Here is a 24,360-nt window from a genome sequence, read left to right as displayed (position 1 = left end):
GATGCACATTTACCCCATCCAGAGTCTCAAAACTGCATGGGGGGGGGTTGTTGTCTATTTGTGAAAGAGAGGTTCTGCCTTGGACTTGCCACTGAGATGCACATTTACCCCATCCAGAGTCTCAAAACTGCATGGGGGGGGGGGGTTGTTGTCTATTTGTGAAAGAGAGGTTCTGCCTTGGACTTGCCACTGAGATGCACATTTACCCCATCCAGATCCTCAAAACTGCATGGGGGGTTTTTTTGTCTATTTGTGAAAGAGAGGTTCTGCCTTGGACTTGCCACTGAGATGCACATTTACCCCATCCAGAGTCTCAAAACTGCATGGGGGGGGGTTGTCTATTTGTGAAAGAGAGGTTCTGCCTTGGACTTGCCACTGAGATGCACATTTACCCCATCCAGATCCTCAAAACTGCATGGGGGGGTTGTCTATTTGTGAAAGAGAGGTTCTGCCTTGGACTTGCCACTGAGATGCACATTTACCCCATCCAGAGTCTCAAAACTGCATGGGGGGGGGGGGTTGTTGTCTATTTGTGAAAGAGAGGTTCTGCCTTGGACTTGCCACTGAGATGCACATTTACTCCATCCAGAGTCTCAAAACTGCATGGGGGGGGGGGCTGTTGTCTATTTGTGAAAGAGAGGTTCTGCCTTGGACTTGCCACTGAGATGCACATTTACCCCATCCAGATCCTCAAAACTGCATGGGGGGGGGGTTGTCTATTTGTGAAAGAGAGGTTATGCCTTGGACTTGCCACTGAGATGCACATTTACCCCATCCAGAGTCTCAAAACTGCATGGGGGGGGGGGTTGTTGTCTATTTGTGAAAGAGAGGTTCTGCCTTGGACTTGCCACTGAGATGCACATTTACCCCATCCAGATCCTCAAAACTGCATGGGGGGGGGGTTGTCTATTTGTGAAAGAGAGGTTCTGCCTTGGACTTGCCACTGAGATGCACATTTACCCCATCCAGAGTCTCAAAACTGCATGGGGGGGTGTCTATTTGTGAAAGAGAGGTTTTGCCTTGGACTTGCCACTGAGATGCACATTTACCCCATCCAGATTCTCAAAACTGCATGGGGGGGTTGTCTATTTGTGAAAGAGAGGTTCTGCCTTGGACTTGCCACTGAGATGCACATTTACCCCATCCAGAGTCTCAAAACTGCATGGGGGGGGGGGTTGTTGTCCATTTGTGAAAGAGAGGTTCTGCCTTGGACTTGCCACTGAGATGCACATTTACCCCATCCAGAGTCTCAAAACTGCATGGGGGGGTGTCTATTTGTGAAAGAGAGGTTTTGCCTTGGACTTGCCACTGAGATGCACATTTACCCCATCCAGATTCTCAAAACTGCATGGGGGGGGGGTTGTCTATTTGTGAAAGAGAGGTTCTGCCTTGGACTTGCCACTGAGATGCACATTTACCCCATCCAGAGTCTCAAAACTGCATGGGGGGGTTGTTGTCCATTTGTGAATGGGAGGTTTTGCCTTGGACTTGCCACTCAGATGCACAACTCAACAATAAGCCCCCCTGCAGAGTTTTGAGAATGCAGATGGGGAAAATGGTGTTTGTCAGTCATTGCCATGATTTAATTTTATGGATGACAAAGGATAGTACAGTTAGTTCTGAAAATGAAATCCTTAAAGTGTGGAATTCTCTGCCAAATAATTTTAAATCAATGAAAGCACTTGGGATTGCTTTCCTTACTTTGTTTGGATCATTTTATGCTTGTGAGCATAAGATGTTAACGTATGAATTGTTTTTTCTAAACTAAAACCTCAGTATTCAGGTTAAATTGCCGTGCTGGCACTTTACGATGAATAAGTGGGTTTTGGGTTGCAGTTTGGGCACTCGGTCTCTAAAAGGTTCGCCATCACTGCTCTAAGCAGATGGCCTACAAATCTTGCTGCCACATTTTGTACCAACTGCAATTTCCAAATAGTCTTTAAAAACGTGTTATAGTAGAACATAAGAACATAAGAAAAGCCATGCTGGATCAGACCAAGGTCCATCAAGTCCAGCAGTCTGTTCACACAGTGGCCAACCAGGTGCCTCTAGCAAGCCCACAAAGAAGACAACTGCAGCAGCATTATCCTGCCTGTGTTCCAAAGCACCTAATATAATAGGCATGCTCTCTGATCCTGGAGAGAATAGGTATGCATCATGACTAGCATCAATTTTTACTAGTAGCCATGGATAGCCCTGTCCTCCATGAACATGTCCACTCCCCTCTTAAAGCCTTCCAAGTTGGCAGCCATCACCACATCCTGGGGCAGGGAGTTCCACAATTTAACTATGTGTTGTGTGAATAAATACTTCCTTCTATCTGTTTTGAATCTCTCACCCTCCAGCTTCAGCAGATGACCCCACATTCTAGTATTATGAAAGGGGGAGAAAAGCTGTAGCCTAATCTGGCAGTGACTGTAACATGCATTGGTGTGGCTCCACATTGGTGTGGAGAATGCTTACCAGCAAAATGTAAGCAAGAGAAGGCTTTCCTAGCTACACAACCCATTTCTCCATTAACAGGCTAGATCCAAGGGCGCCCTAAAATTCATCTATTAAAAAAAAAGTTTTCCACCTTCCCCACCAGCATCACCCTAGTCTTTTCAGGATTCATTTTCAGCTTCTTCACCTTCAGTGAACTGACCACAGCTTCAAGACACTGGCCCAGGAACTGCTTCTGGAGGGCTAGATAAAGAAATGCAGAGCTGGGTGTCATCAGCATTGGGAACAAAATAGATCCTTGTGGAGCCCCACATATTAGGCGTAGCCAGCATGGTGTAGTGGTTAAGAGCGGTGTTTTGGAGAGGTAGACTCTAATCTGGAGAACCAGGTTTAATTCTCCACTCCTCCATATGAGCAGTGGATGCTAATCTGGTGAACCGGGTTTGTTTTCCCACTCCTCCACATGAAACCAGCTGGGTCACCTTGGGCTAGTCACAGCTCTCTTACCCCCACCTACCTCACAGGGTGTCTGTTGTGGGGCGGGGAAGGTGAATGTAAGCCGGTTTGATTCTTCCTTAAGTGGTAGAGAAAGTCGGCATATAAAAACCAACTCTTTTTCTCTTCTAGGTTCTAACCTGCTGATGTGGAAGCACTTTGCCTCTTATCATTAAGGAAGGAAAGAAACCAATGGAATGTTTACCCTTTTATGCTGAATGTAGACTCTAAGCTCCTCAACAAACAATCATGGTCAACTGTGTCAAACGCTGCTGACAAATTTGGCAAGATTAACAAGGATGAATTGCCCTTGGTGGGGACATCACCCACCAGGGCTATCATCACACAATGCAACAGCCAACTAATTTAGTGCCTAGCCTTGCAGCTACACAAAGTCAATGCAGGTTTCTTTTTAATCTGGGTTACTGCCAATACTGGGGAAAAGAATGGGTAAGAAAATTCCCAGTCAGAAAGTTTTCATTCAATTAATTAATTGCCGGAATCAAAGTATTTAACCCAGGTTTCTCCAGAGAACACAACTCAAACCAGTCTAACAAAGAATTACGAGGACAAATCTCAGTTTTAAAATCCCCCACACAATCTATGTAACAAGAATATATTAAAAATAAGAGACCTGAATGAAAGCCAGACATAAAAACCAGTCCATTCACTTACCACTAACCACCTGAATAGCTCTGCCCTGAAACATTTCCTGAAGGCCAGGAGGTTTTGTACCTTCCTCACAGATTCATTGGGGATGGTGCCAAGAGAGCCTAAGTACAGTCAACATTTAGGAACCGTGGTTCAGAAGATACTTCCCTGTTGCTAGCAAAGCAAGCAAGGCAGTTTAAATACTCTTCCCAGTTGCTGCCAACGTCAGAACCTCCCTGACTAAAATAGTCAGGACTCAGACCCCCCAGCTGTCAGCCAAACAAAGTATGGTACATTATAGGCCGCTAGAGTCACCATTCAATTATGGCACATTTGCTGCAACAACGATAAATCAGACCATCGAACATCAGTTGTGCTGAGAGAAGCTTTTTGTACCTCAAGAGGGAGGTAAAAAAATCACAGCACAACCAACTGTACAGTGAGAGCAAAATTGCTTCGTAAATCTCTATTAAAAAAGCTTCCCATAAGTGTGACACAAGACCTCTTCAAGCTCCAGCAAATACCACTTTGCTGTCTCTCCTGTCCACGTGCCATTGGAGATCTTCTCTCTGACTGGTACCTCAAGTAGGAGAGAGAAAATGTGTCTTCATCTACAGTTCACAGAACATGTGCCATTGTATGTATTACTTGGTGAATGCTTTAAAAACCATGGGACACATTACCAAGATGGATTATGTTGCCTATTTTATAACATTATTTTAAATACCTTTCAGACTATTTGATTTACATTTATCTTCATGAAGACACAGCTTTATTTTCAATAGGTTTCAGGATTTATTTTCAGCTGAGTAAACGTTTATGTTTGTACTACTGAAAGAAACCAGTTTATTAGGGATGTTTGGCTACAGCCACTTACAGCTTGCACCCCCCATTACCAAATCCTGATTCTTCTCAACAACTTCTGGAGATTGCACTTCAGAAGACAATTTTCGCCAGGGTCACCTTCTTTCTTCATTGTCTTGCTTGGGATGTTTACTAACTGTGTCTGAAGGATGCTTGCTTTTGCCTCAAACCTCAAGGGATTTTTGTTTGTTTGTTTCCTCCTCTGTTCTGTCAGATGGAAACTAGGGATTTCAATGGCTTTCCCCACAGGTTATACAAGGGCTTTTCCATAAAGCTTGGTACAGCATATATAATTCTCACTTTGATCCTGCATATTAGAAAGCTACAAGACTCATTGACGAGACAGATAGCAATTAATAACAATGACTGAGAAATTCAGGTAAGACATGCGCTTACTACAGAATAGCAGTGGTATCCGTATACCCCATCAAAAAAGATAATTGCTCCACAGAAGGACTTGCAATTGGGGGGGGATTTTTATCCAGTAGCAATTAATAAACTACAGAATGAGATATCCAAGGCCTAAATGGAAAAGTAATGCCTCCCTGCTAATCCTGACTGACAATTTTTGCCTTTTTGATTCCAAGAAAGTGGACTCCAAATTTAGTGCCATTATGACGAGGCAATTCAGGAGGAAAAGCATATCAAAGCCTTTATTTGAAAATGCCACTGTATGTTTATAACTCCCTAAATACCACACATGCATAGGAAGAGAGCGCTGGAAGAGTACTCAGATGATCAAGTCTGATTCTCAGCAGAGTAGTCACAAAGAAAACTTAATATTTGTACTGCGTTTGTAAATTCTTAACAAGGCTGCTACTTAGGCTTGGAGATGTTTCTCCCTTGCTACCAACGGTAGCTACATCTATACACTTACCAGGGTGCTGGGTAGGGATGTGCACCAAAAAGAATTTAGGTATTTTTTAAATTTGGGTTTAATAGACCCCCCCCCAAATTCAGAAATTCAAACAAATATGGGCTTTTGGGGGGGGGGGCTTTTTAATATCTGCAGATGTTTGGGTCTATTAAACCCTATTGGAAATGTTTGTGGGACTTGGGGGCTGTTTTTTTAAGGTAGAGCTTGAAAAGTAGGTCTGCTCTTAAAAAGCAGGTCACTTTAAATTTGCAGCACAGCTGCTGGTGACTCTCCTTACATGAACCCCTGAGTTTGGTAAAAATTGGGTCAGGGGGTCCAATTTTATGGACCCCCAAAGGGGGTGCCCCATCCATTCTCCATTGTTTCCAATGGAGAAAAATGGGGCCCCATAAAATTGGAATCCCTGACCAGAGAATCAAGTTGAGACAAATTTCCCCACCATTGTTGCAATGGCCCACAAAGGTTCCCCATATTGTATAAAAGACCCCAAAATGCCAAAAAAGGGGGGGTCAGATTCTGCTTTTTTGGCTCTATTGATATGGTGCCCTTTATTTTTGAGCTGGAAAAAGCCGGAAAAAGCCAAAACAATTTTTTTCTGGCTGTGTGTGTGTGTGTGTGTGTGTGTGTGTGTGTGTGTGTGTGTGTGTGTGGTTGAGCATAGCCAAATGCACAGCCCTAGCCCTGGGTTCTTTTTTTGTTCTTTCATACAGATGATCTTCCCGTCCACGCATATAAGCACACACACACAGACACAGACACACACACATATATATAATGCAAGATTTAGGTACTCTGCATTAGCATTTGCAGCAAGGATATGGGGTTACCTGCCATTTGGCACATGTTCGGTTTGCAGGTAGCAATCACAGGAACTGATTGTTCAATGGATTGTTCATTACATTCAAACAGCTTAAATGTATCTGACTGCATATACATAATTACATGCTGCTTCCTCACAGGCACTGTCCCTCACTTCTTCATCTGGCAGCAGTACCACCTCCATCTTAATGTGTCAACATTTTGTGTTGAGACTTATTCCTTTGGTGCCCATATGTGGCTTATGACAGCATAACTCTATATCCCTTAATAGCTGCTGAGGTGTCTGGATCCGGACCAAGTCACACATGCATGTTATTGCACTGCCTCATGGGAGTCCATTTCCTTCCCCTTCTCTTTCTCCCACATATATTTAAAACTTGTTTTTAAAACTTCAACACTCCTAAGAGAGAAGAACCTTGGGCTCAATACAATGCAGGATTCCTGGCATGTGGCACCTGCACTGCCAAGGAAAAGGAAAAGTAACTGAGGCCTTTTATGCATGGCTGTTTCCCTCACAGTCACCCCTCCAACAACTTCGGGTCTTTGTTTTGCTTATGCATGCTGCTTCTAACCGTCAGAGGTCGCCTCACTCTCCCCCTGCATTTCCACGCGGTTTGCCCATGTTTTCAAATTCTAGATAAACAGGTCCCTGTAAATGCGGGCAAAATGCAGGGGGAGAGCGAGGTGACCTCTGACGGTCGAAAATGGCATGCATAATTAAAACAAAGACCTAAAGTCATCAAAGGGGTGACTGCGAGGGAAACAGCCATGCATAAAAGGCCTAAGCTGTCCTGATAGGGATACATCTGCATGAAGAGGGAATAAACTGAGAGTAATCTGCTCTTGAAAAGTAGGTCACTTTAAGGGCCTATTCTGGGGAAATAAGGGTCATTTTCAGTAATCAAAAAGACTGAGTTTGCGACTTCCGGGCGGAGACTGAGCTTGCCAGACGCGAGCTTTTCGCGGCTTCCCAACTGCTTCCATGGAGACCCCCCCCCAGGCCTGGGGGGAGTGGGCCATATAGGAGAGGACCTCCATAAAGCCCCCCCGGATCTACTCCGGGGGTCCAACTGCCAGCAAAACGCCGATGTGCATCTGGTGAAGAAGGAAGCGGTCGGGGGTGAGTCCACTGAGACCATGGCGGCCGTCCGCCCTATTTTTCCCTCCCCCCCACTTCCGTTTTCCAAATAACTCTTTTCTAACAACATAAAAACAATCCAGTATTATAACGATCTAAGAACCTATTTCAACTTTGAACCAAGTTTGATTACCTGATGGAGGGGGTCACGTTTGAGCGAAGATAATCCGACGGGAGTAGAGAGGAGGGGGGGGAAGCTTCTCGCGGCTGAATACTACGAGCTGGAAGCGGCTGAGACCTTCTTCCTGAGAGTCCGTGCCCGGAATCTATCGCAGGTCTCTGTGCGGCTGCCCTGGTCCTGTTGGCCCACCCGGGTGCGGGTGGACGGATGGGGGCAGGGCGGGCTGTAGGAGACCGGGCAAAGAGGCGGCGGTGGCGGCGTGGCGGCGTAGCAGAAGCTCCGGCCAGATACTCCGGTACCCTTCCTGCTTTTTTCCTGACCCCCCCCCTCAGAATTGCAACGTTTCTATTGGATCTAGCTCCGCGCCCCCAGCATCATCTTTTTTTTTTTTTTCTTTCTTTCTTTTTTTCATTTTTCTGCTGCAAGGCTTCTGACTTGGAACGGACTTGGAACGGTGCGAAGGAAAAAAAATGGAGTCTGATTGTTAAAATTAACTTTCGTTTCTTCTGCTGTAAGAATCAATGAACGCTTTGCTGCCCTCTTGTGGTTTCTGGATCAACTGCAGTTAACCCTTTCACCCATACACCTGATCGAGACTCTTTATTCTACCTTACAACGATAAACTAATTTTTTTAAATAATACATCATTGATAATCATGTGTTGAACTACAAAGGGAGACAAAAAATGAACTGCCATTGACATTTTTATATATATAAGAATCCATTTAACCTCCTTTTTAAAACATATTGATTAATTTTATTGTTGATTATCACTGAAAATATATAAATTATTAGGTGACTTGATTAAGCATACCGAGTTCATAGTATAGTAATCAACTGTTAGAATTAAATATATTTGTCTTTTACGCTTGGTGGGAGAGAGATTGAATAGAATAATCACAATTATTAGGGTGCGTAATTTGAAGTGACATATTCTCAGGTTCCTTTTGAATACTATGAGGAAGAGATTTACAAGTTTTGCTCACCGACAATCCCAGAAGTTAAAAGGCAAACAACAACAAAAAATTTTAGAAGAATTTGTAGTTTCCGAAGAAGAAGAACAAGAGGTTAATGTTGAAAAATTTAAGTCTACATCAGAGACTCCACAGGACAAAAAAAATAAAAGTTTGGTCATGGATAAAGAAAGTCAGGACTTCTTTCTGCGTACACAGGAGATGATATTGGATATGAAAACTTCTTTACAGAAATCAATACAAGACTCGGAGCAGAAGGTGCTTCAAAGTATCTCCAAAGTTGAAGAGAAACTTGAACTCAACTCTCAAGAAATTGTTAAAATTAAACAGAAGCAAGACGAAATCGAGACATCAGTAACACAACATACTACAGAACTTCTGGAACAATCGAAAATAATTCAAGATCTTTCAACCAAAGCTGATGCTCACGAAGTGAAGCTTAGGGACAAGAACATTAAATTTCGTGGGATTCCTGAACACTTCGGGAAAGAAACCCTAGAATCAGATATTAGGACACTACTCCATGATAATTACGATTTTGAAGAAGACGATACTCTCTTGGAATTCTGTTATAGAATAAACTCATTTTACGCCACCAAGTTTAAAAAACCAAGAGATATATTGGTGAGGGTTGTTCACAAAAGAACCAGAGATTTGCTGCTAAAGACACAAAGAGACGATCCATTGATTTGGGAAGGGAACTCAATACAGATCTTAACTTATCTTCCGAGAAGCGTTCTAACAAAAAGAAAAGAGTACAACGATTTGAAGCAAGAATTGGTTAAACGACAAATTAGGTTTCGTTGGCTTATTCCATATTCATTAGAGATCTCCTTGCCGCAAGGGAAAAGAATAATCCATAACCAACTTCAAGCAAAAGACTTACTTGAAGAAATAAAAACTCTAGAAGACATTCCTCCAAAAGACTCTGAAGATTCTCCAGAAGAAGGCCCTAGCAAACCCCAACCGACTCAGAAGGGAAAAAAAACAACCGCTTGAGAAGCGAGAACTCAGAAAATACAAGAAGACTCCTGAAGGAGACAAATTAAATCAAGCAGCTGCTTTGTAGAATTGAATCTTAATCTCATCATGAATCATTTACAGATAACATCATTGAATATCAACGGTCTTAATTCTCCCAACAAAAGAAAAAGAGTTTTTCATAGCCTAAAAAAGCAAAAGAAAGACATTGTTTGTCTTCAAGAAACCCATATAAAAAAAATCATGAAAATTTTTTACATATAAATCATCTGGGAACTCCCTATCTCGCATCGGCTCAGGTGAAGAAGAGAGGCCTTGCCACTTATATCAATGAGAAAGTTCTGACAGTAAAAACCCACATACCAGACCCAGATGGACGCTATCAGATTTTAATTCTTTTTGGATCAGATGGAATTTGCTTCACAATAGCACATATCTATGCTCCGAACGCTGCTAAAGAAACTTTCTACGAAACATTGTTTAAGAATCTCGCAGAATGCCATCAAAAAGAAATAATAATTCTAGGAGATTTCAATGCAGTCGCGAACCCCATGATTCACAAGACCTACAGCAGCACATCTGGGAAGTTGCCGAAGAGTGTTTTTAAATCAATGAAAGAATTTGATTTAATTGATGTATGGAGAATGAAAAATCCAAAAGCAAAAGACTATACTTTTTATTCAAATCGTTACAAATCACATTCAAGAATTGATATGTGCTGGACCTCCAGGTCAATGACAACAAGTGTGGAGAAGATACACATTGCACCTAGGATATTATCAGACCATAATCCAATCGAATTGACCTTGATAAGAGGTAAAACTGGGATCAGAAGATGGCGGATGAATGATCAAATACTGCGGAATAAGCAAACACTCGAACAATGCAAGCGTGATCTGAAAGAGTTTTTTATTTTAAATAAAACAAAAGACATGTCCGATCTTGTTATATGGGACGCTAGCAAAGCTTTTATAAGAGGGAAAAGGATAGCCCTGAATTCCAAAAAGAAAAAAGAAAGACAGAAAAAAATCAAAGAATTACAAGAAAACTGGAAAAGAAAATCCAAACTAAGCCAGATAAAACTACTCTACATGACATTAAGATGACTAAGCACCAAATAGAGTTGATAGAAACAGAAGAAATCAAAATAAAAGTCAAATATGCTAAGCAAAGATTTTTTGAAAGAGCAAATAAACCAGGTCGTTTCCTAGCCAATCAACTTCGGCAACAAGAGAAGAAAAGGAAGATAATTGGTGCTAAAGCTAACGGGATAACTTACAACAAACAAGAAGAAATTGAAGAAATATTTGTGGAATACTACAAGCAACTTTATTCGAAAGATGATTTGCGAGAACAAGGACTTTCAACTTATTTAGCAGATGCACAACTACCTAAACTATCACTAGAAGAACAAGAGATTCTTAATCAGAAGATAACAACTCAAGAAATTGTAGATGCCATTAATAATTTAAAACCAGACAAGGCACCTGGTCCGGATGGCTTAACACCACAATACTACAAGTTGTTAGAACAACAACTAATTCCGGTTTTACTCCCTCTTTACAATGAGGTAATTGAATACGGCAAGATCCCTTTGTCATGGCAGGAAGCACATATCTCTTTGATCCCAAAAGAAGCTGCAGATCAATATCTTCCACAAGCTTACAGACCAATATCGTTACTGAACATTGACTATAAAATTTTTGTCTCTATAATCACCAAAAGATTTCAAAAATACATCGGAAACTTGGTACACCCAGATCAAACAGGTTTTATTCCTAAAAGATTAATGAGGGACAATGTGAGACTGGTTCTTAGTGCAATAAAATATGCAAAGTCAAACTCATTAAAAACAGCAATGATATTTTTAGATGCAGAAAAAGCTTTCGACAACGTTTCTTGGCACTTTATTGCTAAAACACTACAACAAATGGATTGTGGAGAAACTACTTAAAGTTTTCAATACGATATATTCGGTGCAAAGAGCTCGTCTCTTAATCAACGGTCAGCTGTCAACAGAATTAAACATTACAAAAGGTACAAGACAAGGCTGTCCTCTTTCTCCATTTCTATTCGATTTATCAATGGAGGTCCTCTCAAATCATATAAGAAATGACCCAAAAATCAAAGGTTTAACAATAGGAAATGAAGAACACAAAATCAAAAGCTACGCAGATGATGTAGTCTTAATTTGTCAAAACCCTGAACAAACACTCCCACATGTTTATAATCACCTCATCGAATATGCAAAGTACTCCGGTTACAAACTTAACGAAGACGAAGATTTTGACTTTTAATCTAACAGCAGAAGAAGATAAGCATATTGAGGATATCATCGGATGTCTAATTACTAAGGAACCAGTGAAATATTTGGGTGTCAACATATCCTCACAAAACAATACACTTTTAAAGTCAAACTACTCGAAAATATGGGGAGAAATAGAAAAAGATTTGAGCTTATGGTCAAAAATGAACATTTCATGGATAGGAAGGATATCGACGATAAAGATGAATGTTCTTCCTAGACTAAATTTCTTATTTCAATTCTTGCCGATTGACATCTCTGACAGGACACTAGAAAACTGGCAAAAACAAGTTAACCGATTTGTTTGGAATGGGAAAAAACCGAGAGTCAGATTTAAAGTCCTTCAAGACGAAAAGAAAAGAGGGCTGGCATTGCCTAATTTCAAATTATACTACCACGCTGCCTGCCTAACATGGATAACTGAATGGATAAAACATCCCAAAAGCCGGCATGTTATTCTAGAGCGGGCGGACTTGGGACAAGGTTTTCATAAAGTTTTGTGGGATTCTAAATCAAAAATTCAAAAAGAAAAAGTATCAGAAGATTGTGATGTCAAAACAGCGTTACTGAAAGTGTGGAAAATATTCAAAAAGAGAATAAGTCCCTCTCCGCCATCCATAATGTCACCAACTGAAGCTTACCACGATAATGTTAAACTGAAACCGGGTGTTCATTTTACCTACAATGATATGATAGAGTCCACGGGAGAAATTAAGACTATGATTAAACTTCAAGAAAAATTTCAAAAGTTAAATTGGTTAACATATCTACAATTGAGGTCCAATCTGCAAAAAGATTGTTTATATCCACAACCATTTCGTGAATTAACAGAATTTGAGCAGTTAATATCTAAAAATGAATCACACGTTTTAGGAAAAATATACAAGCTTCTCCTGAAATATGATACAGAAGAAGAGCAAGTGAAAACAAATATGATAAAGTGGATGCAAAATTTCGGAGAAATGATCAATATGGACCTATGGGAAAAACTTTGTCTTTCCGAATTGAAATATACTGTCTGTCAAGAAGTGAAAGAAAATTGGTATAAAACTTTCTACAGATGGTATTTGACTCCTAATATGCTTTCCCAGATGACAACTCCAGGGAAAAAAGGTGCATGTTGGAAATGTCAAGAGTCAGACGGCTCTTACTTTCATGTATGGTGGACGTGTTCAAAACTACAACTATATTGGAAAAGAATTCATCGGGAATTACAGATGATGTTAGATATGAAGTTTACATTTGATCCTAAATTTTATCTACTTAGTATAGTGCCATCAAATTTACCTTTGAAATCGCATGACGTTTTTAAATATGCTACAACAGCTGCCAGAACAATTTTAGCAAGAACCTGGAAACAACCTCATATACCGGAAATTGATGACTGGAAAGAAAAACTTCTGGAATATGCAACCATGGCCAAAATGACTTTTGAATTAAATCCTAAACCTAGTGAATCCACTCAGCAATTCAAGGAGAAGTGGGCGTCCTTTTATACTTACATGAAATGCAGCTAATCTAAACGAAGTATGTTTAAACATTATTACAAACTTTGTACTATATTTTCTTATCTTAACTAACTGCCAAGTAGAACATGAACTTTTAAAACATTAGAAATCAGTCTGATGCAAGTATAACAAACTAAAGATATTTTGTAATTATGTTTTATCAGAAATTATTTAACAATACTGTATTGTTTTTACAATGACGTTTACCCCTTCCTTTTTCTTTCCTGTACCCCCCAACTATACAAATAAAATAATAAAAAGTTAAAAAAAAAAAAAGACTGAGTTTGCCAACTGTAAATGTATGGAACTCACAGCAGGCAGCAACACTCATCTATGAAAGCATTAAACTTACCTATGAAGACATGATTGATTCATGACCCTGTAACAAAAGGGGCTAGTGCAAAACTGCTCAGCTTGGTACTCAAGGTGAACATCAAACAGCAACACTGAGAATATGGCAAGGTGACTTGTCTCATGTGATCCAAGGCAAGTTCAGTTGATGATCCGTTCATGGCAAAGCTCACAGCATCCCCACTTTGTATACACACTGGGAGAAATGCATTTACCAAAGCATCACACTTTTTGAAGGGTAATTGCATATGCAAATCTGCTCTCAAAAACAACACCCTGGTGAGGGATGAGACCAAATTTTACAAGCTTTTAGGTTCATGTTCAACTATCCCATGTTCAACTATCCCATCTTTGTGAGAAACAATTGTGAGAAAGTGCCATTTTGTTATTTGGCAAAATGTACATTATTTGTACATAAAGTACCATGTTTGTAAAAGTGGCATCAAATAGCATAAAAGAGACAAAAGAATTTACACCTATGACACAAATGAGGCAGGCCCGAGCTTAATCCAGGGAAATCAGCGTATGAGATGTGAATAAAGTTCCATGCAACACCATTATTAGGCAAAGACATGGTTACACTCACCCAGCCCCGGCAACAATGTGGCAAGCCACTCCCAAGAGTACCATATTATGGCGAAGAAGAAGAAGGAGGAGGAGGAGGAGGAGGAGGAGGAGTTGGTTTTTATAGGCAGACTTTCTCTCCCACTTAAGGAAGTATCAAACCGGCTTACAATCACCTCCCCTTCCCCTCCCCACAACAGATACCCTGTGAGGTGAGTGGGGCTGAGAGAGCTGTTACTGGCCCAAGGTCACCCAGCTGGCTTCATGTGTAGGAGTGGGGAGGTCCACTCTAGCAGCTGGACCCTCCCCAAAGCCTCGGTCTCACTGGCCTGCCAGTGGGTTTACCATGGGCCAGTGCCATGCTTACAGCCAGGCCTTCCCCGCCCGCTGACATCAAGATCTAACCCTGCCCAACTGAATGCATGTCGGCCAGACCTTTTCAACTGGGATCTCCCAGGCTCGCAATCCAGAGCCAGGCCACACCTGCCATTTATGGAGGTCATAACCCTGCCACCCCTCCTGGGGTCCTTGGCCCACATGGGCCCGCCCAATCCTTCTGTCATCTGCTTATAAAACTGAAAACAAACAAAGTAACATCTGCTAGTCTCTCCACCAAACCCCTGTGCATGTAGAATTAAGGAGAAATTTCTTAGGGAAAGGACCAAAGTTCTGGTGTACAGCACACATTCGCATGCAGAATGTATGTCTAGCAGCTTGTTCACACCTGTTCACACCAGAGACAGATGCACTTACCCTTTGAAGATCACCTTGGTATGACTACTTTCAAGCAACTGTATTCAGGATTGAAATGTTAATTTGAAAAGTACATTTGGACTTAGAGTCATTTCAGACACGACAAACAGAATATCATGCACAAACCTATCCCCTGGCTGCAGCTGTGAAAAATCCCATGGGGGAAAGTCATGCAAAATTAACTTCAGATGAGGTAGGAAACCACTTGGAACAGGAAATGAAAATCAGTTCCTGTCCCTCCCTTAATCACACTTCTGAAATGGAATCCTCTTTAGAACAGTGGCCCTCAGTCAACAGAATGGAACTGTCAGTCAGGTAGTTCACAGAGCTCCTTTTTGGAAAGACCGACTGCTAGTCCATGTACTTATTTTATTTTTATTTACTTATAGCCTGCCTTTCTGTTCAAACGACTACCCAAGGTGGCTACATAGACAGTGCAAGGGCTCCACACCTCCTGCCTCTTTTTCCACACGTGCTGACCAGAGCAGCAGAATGGTAAAGGTGAGGTTGCTCAGCAGTGAAGAGGATCCCTTCATAGCATAGGCAGTTTTAGACTCTAGCTCAGGGATGTCAAACTCACGTTGAGGGCAGGATATGACTAGGGCGGTTGAAAAAAAAATTAGGTAAAGTTCGACTTCGGCAAAATTTGGCCCGTTTAAATTCGGGCCGTGCTGAAGTCCAAACTCCCCTGCTTCGGATCCACGAACTTCGGCGCAAGATCCAGAGTTTGGGGGAAAATTCGGCCCCCCCAACGGGACTTCACGGGGCTTCCCTGAAGGTGCGCAGGGGGCTCTTTAAACAGATCTGCGCCTTCCAGCTGGAAGGCGCAGATCTGTTTAAAGAGCCCCCCGCGTGCCTTCAGGGAAGCCCTGTGAAGGTGCGCGGGGGGGTGGAACAGATCTTCAGGGGCTTCCCTGAAGGCGCGCGGGGGGGGGGCTTTAAACAGATCTGTGCCTCCCAGCTGAGAGGCGCAGATCTGTTGAAAGAGCCCCCCCCCCCCCGCGCGCCTTCAGGGAAGCCCCGTGAAGGCGCGCAGGGGGGAACCCCGAATCTGCCAAATTTATTCGCTGAACCCCCGAAGTCAGCGAATTTGGCTCCCCCATTTCCCGCCTTTTTTTTTAGTTCGGTTCATCCCGAACTAAAAAACGCCGAATCAGGGGAAATTCGGCTGTTTTTCGGTTCGCGACGAACCGAATCGACAGCCCTAGATATGACATATATGTCACTTGTTCAGGCCGGGTCATGCCTTGCCAGCCCAGACTGAGGGGTGTGTGTGGCTGCCTCAGCTGGCTTGTGGGCCGGATAAGAGCTCTTAAGGAGCCAGATCTGGCCCTCAGGCCATATGTTACCCCTGCTCTAGCTTTTCTTCTTCTTATCACATCAGTTCCTGCCATATGTATGCTTCTCAGTTGCTCAGTTCTCATGCTGCTCACCTGGGCATAAAAGTCTGGAAAGGTTGAAGATAGTGTTGCCAGGCAGTGCATGGGAACAAGGGGGAGGGTTGTGGGTGGGGCCATGGGGGCACAGCATTGAGTGCACTGCATTGAGTGCACTGCTACATCTCTTCTGGTTAAAAAAAGTGGGAATAAAAAGTGTCAGCAAAAAAAGTGTCAGCAAGAGCTGGCAGACCAAGAGTGGCCGGAGCCAGAGAGCTGAGAGGCAGAAAGAATTCAGAACTGGGTGAAGAGACGAAGAAGAAGCCAGACTGTACTCTGTGAACCTGAGGGGTTCTGTTAAAGCTGAAGCTATTGACACACACAACCTGTGGTAGTGACAGGAGTGAGAACTGGGTTAGAGAGGGCCCATTCTCAGGTCACGAAGGGGAATTAGTCTCTGAGGTAGAGCTATTCCGGTAGCAGGGAGGTGTGGAGGATTACAGCCACTGAGGTGGGGTAGTCAGAGAGGACTGAAAGAGGGATTTTGGATATTTCCCCAAACTTCTCTGAGGAGGGAAAGGAACTCAGACTTCCTTCGCTCCTGTGAACTAGGGTGGGGACAGAGTCTGAGAGTCTGAATCTGAGTAAGCGTGAAACTAAGAACTGAAGGAACTTGAGTGAGGAAAACATCTAAGCTATCTCTGAAGTAATCTTATGTAGATAAACCTGACTTTGAGTTTTCCCTCCAATTTCTGCCTTTTCCTTGAAAATCAATCTCTGTGAGTTCTGTTCAATAAACTTCCCTGTTTTGTCTGTTTAAGTTAAAAAGCCTCTTGTGTCCTATTTCTCTCTGAGGTAAACACCGGTGTGGGACTGGAGGAGAAGGAAAATAATCTCCTCACAAATATACTCAGGCCAACGCTTTTCCCTCAGCATGTACGGCTGGGCTGAGTGAGTGGGATATTGAAGTAGTTGAAAGGGGGGTGCGTCATAGGTGGCTCTAGGAATTGCTGGAAACTCTATGGCAAAACCATAGAGTTTCTGGTGATTCCTAGAGCTACCCTTTGTCACTTCTGGTAAGAAACTCAAGTAAGACAACAACAGTGCAGTTCTTTAAAAAAATTCTCTGGCAGCTTGGCAGCTCCAGCTGAAAATCACTGCTTCGTGTCGTGTGTAGAGGATGTGATTTACATCAGAATCCTACAATTCAATCCCTGGATATTGTGTGTGTGTGTGTGTGTGTAAAGTGCCGTCAAGTCACAGCCGACTTAGGTTACAGCTATTTGGAAAAGATCGCTCTTTGCCTCAGACTCCGGGGAGTTGTCATCATTTAGAGCAGATAGACGGATCAATGGTCTCATTAATTCTCAAAGCTTCACCTGACGATTTAGTTACTATTTCAGGTTTTTATGAGGGAATTAAGAAGATATAGCAGTTGGAGACTACAATGTCACTGGGTGACTGTGGGCTAGTTAAGCTTCCTCACAGGTTTGTAGTGCGGATAACATGTATGGGGGAGGGGATTAAAATGAGCTCCTGGAGAGAGGGTGGGATTAAATAGAACAACTAAATAAATATAAAAAGTGCATTTTAGAGAATTATAATTATGGTTTTATCATAAATAAAAATTCCTCAAGAACATCCTCAAATGGCCTGAAATACTGGGAAAGGGATGGCATAGCCAAATGTTACCTCTGCATTTTCATTGGGTTCGAGTCCCTGCTGCTCATTTTAAAAATTGAACTCTACGAGAGCAATCCTAAAGGGGGGGAGTTTCCCCCCTTCAGGATTGGCTGCACATCTCTTAGGAGAAATCTAAATTAAAGTAAATCGGTTGAAGAGAAATGCCTTTATCATACCCCTTCTTTTGGCTTCCCCTTCAGAACAGGATCCTGGAGACCCATATAAACCATCCCTTGTGGAATGAATTGAACATTATTGCCAGAAAGCCTAAACATGACAGAGAGCTTACAAATAATCATGTGCCATTTGGGTTTTGTTGTATATTTATGTTAATGAGTATTTTATATGTGCATGTTCAGCTCCACCATTTTTTCCTTATTAAGTGGGTGACAAACAGAGAAAGAGTATGAATCAACATTAGACAAAGGTTACATTGCAACAAGTCTGTAAAGAAAAAATAATTAAAAATCGTTTATTGTCTCCACATCTGGTGCACAGAAATATGCTTAACAGCATGGATTGAAAATGTATCCCAGCGCCTCAACATGCGAGAAAGCATTATGAAAATTCTATTCCACAACATCATGTCACTTTACCTCCTAATTGCAAAGCGATAAATCACAGGAAGGTGTGATGATATAAAATAAATATATCAATAAAAATGAAGCATTAGCTTGCCTTGTCTCATGCAGCTAAAACCTATGAAAGGGTTATTAATGTAGAAACCTCTCATTCAAGTTAGATGAATTTTGTTTTACTTAAACAGCACAAGTAATAGAATAGTTGCATAATACATCCTTTAAGGAAAATAACATCAAGGTAAAGGACAGATGAATGTCTAGAATGCAGAGATATGATGCCCATGAGACCCTCACCCACAGGGACCTTCATTATGGTATGATTCCTCTTCTGTACACATGCACATTTGAGTGTGGGTCCAGAAATGATAGAAGGAGCCTGAATTAAAATGATATGAAAAGGCAGTAAGTGATGCCAGAGGAGGAAAGAAATGCAAGGCTGCTCCTCTATCAATCACATGCACAAACCCATTCTAAGAGGGAATCAATCGAGGGCAATTTCCTCCAAGGGAACCAGAGCTTCCTACCAGATAATCTGATCCTAACCAATGACCCAGATTTCCAAAACAATAAGCAACAGGCCAACCTCAGCAATTTCTTCCCTGTCTAAGCAACCAGACAGGAAGATTCCAGCCCTTCCCCGATTATGGCAGATACCTGGCCCGTAGATGCACAAATATCTGACTTCTCGATCTCCCCAAGGGAATATTTTTGACACTCCAAATGAAAACAGGAAAACCTCACTCCACAATAGAGACTAAGATTCCACACACACCCAAAATTGCACTTTTATTATTTTCACATTCCAATGTGAATGACCCCTTCCCCTCAGAATCCAGGCTAAAAGGTATAACCCCCCCCCCCCAAAGCCCCAATTTTTATAGCTGGTATGGAATCACCCTATTACCCCCCACCCTCACAGTTGGTCCCTTGTCTCTCTTGCATCCCGAATTGCTGTCCCACTGTGTTTTCTGCCTTGGCCTCCTGATGCAGCTTCTTTGCCGCCACAGACACCTCCCTTCCCCCAAAAAACTCATGTGTCCTGTTTTATTTTATAAGGTTTATTTTCCAAATTAAACAATCTCTCTCACATCAGTCACCACTTTAACCTTCAGTATATTCTTTTTTTCTGAAGATTTAAAAAATGTATAATTCTTTTTTTTTTTTTTTAAAGGTACAACTCACCACATATTAGCTGATTTTCCTTCAGGTTCCGAAATACGGCTCCTTGTAAACTCCTGGGATATGCACAAACTGTTTCTTCTGAGATCCGAACTGAGGCATTTCTAGCCCAGTGTAAGACCCATTTGAGATTGCAATCACAGATCAGTGAATCAGTGTAGAAATGTCTAAAAGTCAAACCCCAAATAAACAAATAAATAGGGAGGGCACTTTTTTTTTCCTTTAGAAAAGAGCAAGAGTCCAGTAGCACCTTAAAGACCAACAAATTTTCTGGCAGGGTATGAGCTTTTGTGAGTTGCAGCTCACTTCCTTAGCAGACCAAACTCCAGCTATCTAGCCACCTGTTTTACTTTTGTTCTGAGTGGCTTCAGACATTGATGACATACATGTACACCAGTTCCTTAGACAGTTCACAGATAGGGTATTACCTTGTTTCAGTGTTTAGAGTGCACCATGCTGTTTTCTATAGGTACACCAATATACTTCCTGCTTTATGTATGTATGTTCAACTTGTAACTAATGTTTGAAGCAAGGAAAGAATTTTTCTCCAAATGCCATAAGCGTGATAACTGCAAATAACATTTTTTTTGCCACTTATGGATGTCTGAAGATCAATCTAGCCATCTGCTCCTAAGCTACAATTCTATGCTTATGCAGTATTCGAAACCCAAGTTACTTAAACTGTTTTACTTATCCCCTTCATTTAGATATATGGTTTCTACTAACAGAATCAAACAAGAATAGTATGGCCATTTACGAATGGGAAGTTTTGCCTTGGATTTGCAGCTTTCTATATGCACATTTCCCCCATCTGAATTGTCAAAACTCTGCATGGGGGTTTATTTTTGAGTTTTAAGAATTTGGATGGGGAAAATGTGCATCTTCAGAGCAGCAAATCCAAGGCAAAGCCTCCCACACATCAATGGCCTTTGTTTATTTCCTTACTTTTATATCTCAGCTTTTTTCCATGTAACTGAAAACTGCATAAGTAGGGTTTACCAGGTGGTTTCCTATCCCTGCTGATCAGACTGGACCTACCACACACTTTCACACCATTCCCTGGTACAATGATCAGGAAGAAGTATATATTCATATGTTGTTATGTTTAGCCCTATAGAGCACTCATGTCTAGGGTTGCCAACTGCCAGATAGTAGCAGGAGATCTCTTGCTAATTCAACTGATCTCCACCGATAGAGATCAGATCACCTGGAGAAAAATGGCCGCTTTGGCAATTGAACTCTATGGCATTGAAGTCCCTCCCCTCCCCCAACCCCGCCCTCAGGCTCCACCCCAAAAATCTCCCGCCGGTGGCGAAGAGGGACCTGGCAACCCTACTCATGTCTAATCCATGTCAACATTCAATCATAACAAAATATAATTTCAGAATCACTGACTTATAGTTGATGCTTGCTCTGAACATGGGAATTCTGAAGTGGCATTTAGGTGAAAAAAATGTGCGCATGATCTCTGAGCATTTCCTGAATAAAGAATGTTTGATGCACAGTTCCATCATTTCACTGAACAGGGACCATATTAAGTTCCTAATTAAATGAAGTCAATAAAAGTGTGGACCCCACAAAATTTAATTCCCATATGTCTATAAATTTGGAAACACTATTTGCCCTCTACACTCTGGTTAATTTTTCATCCGCCTCTTTATTGTTTAATAAAAACTCTCTTTCCTTATTTGCCAACAAGAGGAATATTTAAATGTTTTCAATCTAATGTGTGCATTTAATCTAAGGATGGCTGTAATGAACATCTAAGAGGTTTTATGTAAATGCTGTAAGGAATTAATTTGTTTGTCCTCTGCTTCCATTCATCCCTTCATAAAATGTAAGGGAAATTAACTGTAAAGCTTCAGTGTTTTTAAAGTCAACTTCAAATTGGAACAAAACCCCACAACTCTTCATAAAGCTATTAATGCAGCCCTTATCATCGTGTCTCCAGCACAATTGCTTAATATTCCAGAGATCCGAAATTAGTCCAAGCTGCAGAAAGTAATTAGTATACATTTTATAAAAATCCAACCAAGGAAGTAATATGATTTTCAGCCCTTATTAATTATAGTAGGAACATGCAATACCAAAACTCTAGATAATGATGGATAAATAGCGCTGCATTTATGTGTGGGCGTTTACATGATGAAGCTGTACTTACAAGGCTTTCAAAGTTAAGAGCTCAGAAAAAAGTCCATTCATGAGACTTGAAAAAATGTTCCCTGATAAATTCCTAAGGGGGAGAAAAAAACACACGATTATTTAAAACAACAGTAAAAATGTTTTGAATTGTATTACATTTTTATCCGTATTGGAAAAAAGTAAAATGCAAACATGCATTTCTTATTTTTTCTTCTTTGCTAGAGCTAAAAATAATGGATGGACACATACACAAACATGGTAACATTTCTGTTTTCATCTTGGCTCCAATGTACAGAAATAGTAGTCAGCCATATTGTCAAAAAGATAACAGGACTATTGGGGGGACATTAATATCAACACAGTTCATGGGCTCTGATGTACAAATGGAGCATTATACATACAACAGATGCCTTGATTTCTTCTAGAAGTCAACTGTAGAAAACCACCACATATTCATGGATAATGGGGAGTTAGGGTCACACATACATAATCATGTATCTACATCAGTTCAAACCAGTTGAGTTTAGTCTTTATTACATCTCACAGGCCATTCAAAAGCAGAATAAAACAAATTAAAACCTAAAAACAGCCCTGCTGGATCAGACCAGAAATCCAGTCCAGCATCTAGTTTCACACAGCAGTCAGTCAGTTGCTCTGGGGGCCCAGAAACAAGGTACAGAGGTCAAGGCCTTCCCTTGATGTTGTCTCTCTGCACTGGGTTTCAGAGGTTTACTGCCTCTGAATGTAAAGGTTCCCTCTACTCATGCCTAGTAGCTATGGAGCTATTCACCAGGAATATGTCCAACCCCCTTTTAAAGCCATCTATGTTCATAGCCATCACTAACTTTACTCTCAGGGAATTCAGCACTTTAAATACTCCTTGAGTAAGAAGTATTTCCATTTGTCTGTCCTGTATCTACTGCCCAGGAGAGAAGATAGCATGGTACAGCCCAATCTCGTCAGATCTCGGAAGCTAAGCAGGGTCAGCCCAGGTTAGTGTTTGGATGGGAGACCACCAAGGAATACCAGGGTTGCTATGCAGAGGAAGACAATGGCAAACCTCCTCTGTTAGTCTCTTGCCATGAAAACCCCAAAAAGGGGTCGCCATAAGTCGGCTGCAACTTGACGGCACTTTACACACACACATCTATTGACCATCAGCTTCACTGGGTGCACCCCCAAGTTCTAGTGTTAATAGGAGAGGAAGAAAAAGTTCTATTTGTCCACTTTCTTCATCATTCCGCCTACACTCAATATATTCCTCTCTTGTCTGTTGATATAGTGTGGACTGTAATCCAGGTCACGGCCTTCAGTTGTAGCCTCTACAAAAAGTATATGGATGGATGGGCCCTTATGGTAAATATATGGCAAAATCCAAGCCATAGTATTGCCTGTTTCTGTGGTGGATTTTAACTTCCACTGGATTCTTTTTATGAAGGTGACTGTCAGTTGATTCCAATGTTACTGCAACAGTTTCATTTTTGTCAAAAATAGGTTCTCCGTAGCTGAAGCGCCACATAAAATTTAGTAAAACAGGCACTACACATCATTTTCTGGATTGCATAGTCCCCAAGATAGCCTCTTTGTCTTCAGAAAGGTACATTACAAGCATAAGGACTTCCCGTGTGAAACAGAAAATGACTTAAAACTGGCAAAGTGTGGGAAATTGGGCACCCAAACAAAAAACTCTCCTAGGGCATTCATTACATTCTTCCTGATGTAAGACAAGTGAATGAGGGAACATGTGAAGGAGGGATGCGGATGCCCTCAGCTCTGTCAGGGGTTCAATGTCTTCTGGTAAATTTTAGCAGCACATGAAAGAGCAGAAACCAAGAAATAAGGAGATAAAATCCTCCTGTTTTTCACGGAGATGTGAAGTCAACAGAAACCCCTTCAAAACTAATCCTCTGCATACTGAAAAGGTACAAAGGCCTAGTTTTGCAGGGATTCTTCTTATTTTTTGTTTGTTTCTTTCATACAGAAGAGTATAACTGTCCACCTCAGAAACAAAGAAACAAAAAAAAAAAAAACAGGACCTTCCCCAAACTTGCTTTCTGCCTGCTGAAAAACAACAACAAAAACAAAGGTTTAAGCAAAGGGCTAATTTTTAAGGAGCTGTTATCTTTGTAGTTTCTATAACAATTCATGGATCTGTTTTTTCTGGGATCACTGACTCGGGCTTTGAGAAACCATCTCTCTACATGCTGGGGGCGGGGAACTGAGTGTGGGGGGGCCCCACAATGTATACCTCGTAGATCAGGTTTAAACCAAAGTACAATCAGGGGAGAGGGGGAGAAGAGGCCAATAATGCAGTTTCAAAACATATCCTAACAGGATGTTGTGCATATTCTTAGGGTGGCCTGTTCCCAAGCAAAAGTTGAGGTAGAATCCAAGGGGCCAAGTAATGCACGGTTAGGCCTCAATGAGCGCTTTGTAGCAATGAGATCACAATCACCCTATGCAATTCTCTGTCATATGGACCGCATTGGATTTGTGATTACAGTGATCTAAAAAAAGCACACATTTCAGAACACATATTTTTGATTTCTACTCGAG

General features: G+C 41.6%; 1 protein-coding gene across 2 annotated transcripts in view; it reads right to left on the bottom strand.

Annotated features, from left to right (window-relative positions):
- The window catches only part of ADGRA1 (adhesion G protein-coupled receptor A1), a 475,126-nt gene that overhangs the window by 283,946 nt on the left and 166,820 nt on the right, over positions 1 to 24,360 (bottom strand). For both annotated transcript variants that reach the window (XM_056849586.1, XM_056849587.1), the window contains 2 exons: positions 21,824 to 21,895; positions 19,666 to 19,829 (listed from right to left, as the gene is read on the bottom strand). In XM_056849586.1, coding sequence (XP_056705564.1) covers positions 19,666 to 19,829; positions 21,824 to 21,895 — 236 coding nt within the window. The remainder of the gene's footprint in view (positions 1 to 19,665; positions 19,830 to 21,823; positions 21,896 to 24,360) is intronic.

This window comes from Euleptes europaea, chromosome 5, assembly GCF_029931775.1.
Source record: "Euleptes europaea isolate rEulEur1 chromosome 5, rEulEur1.hap1, whole genome shotgun sequence".
Classification (NCBI taxonomy): Eukaryota; Metazoa; Chordata; class Lepidosauria; order Squamata; family Sphaerodactylidae; genus Euleptes; species Euleptes europaea.
The sequence above is the reverse complement of the archived record's forward strand: the minus strand, read 5'-3'. Positions and strand labels throughout refer to the sequence as shown.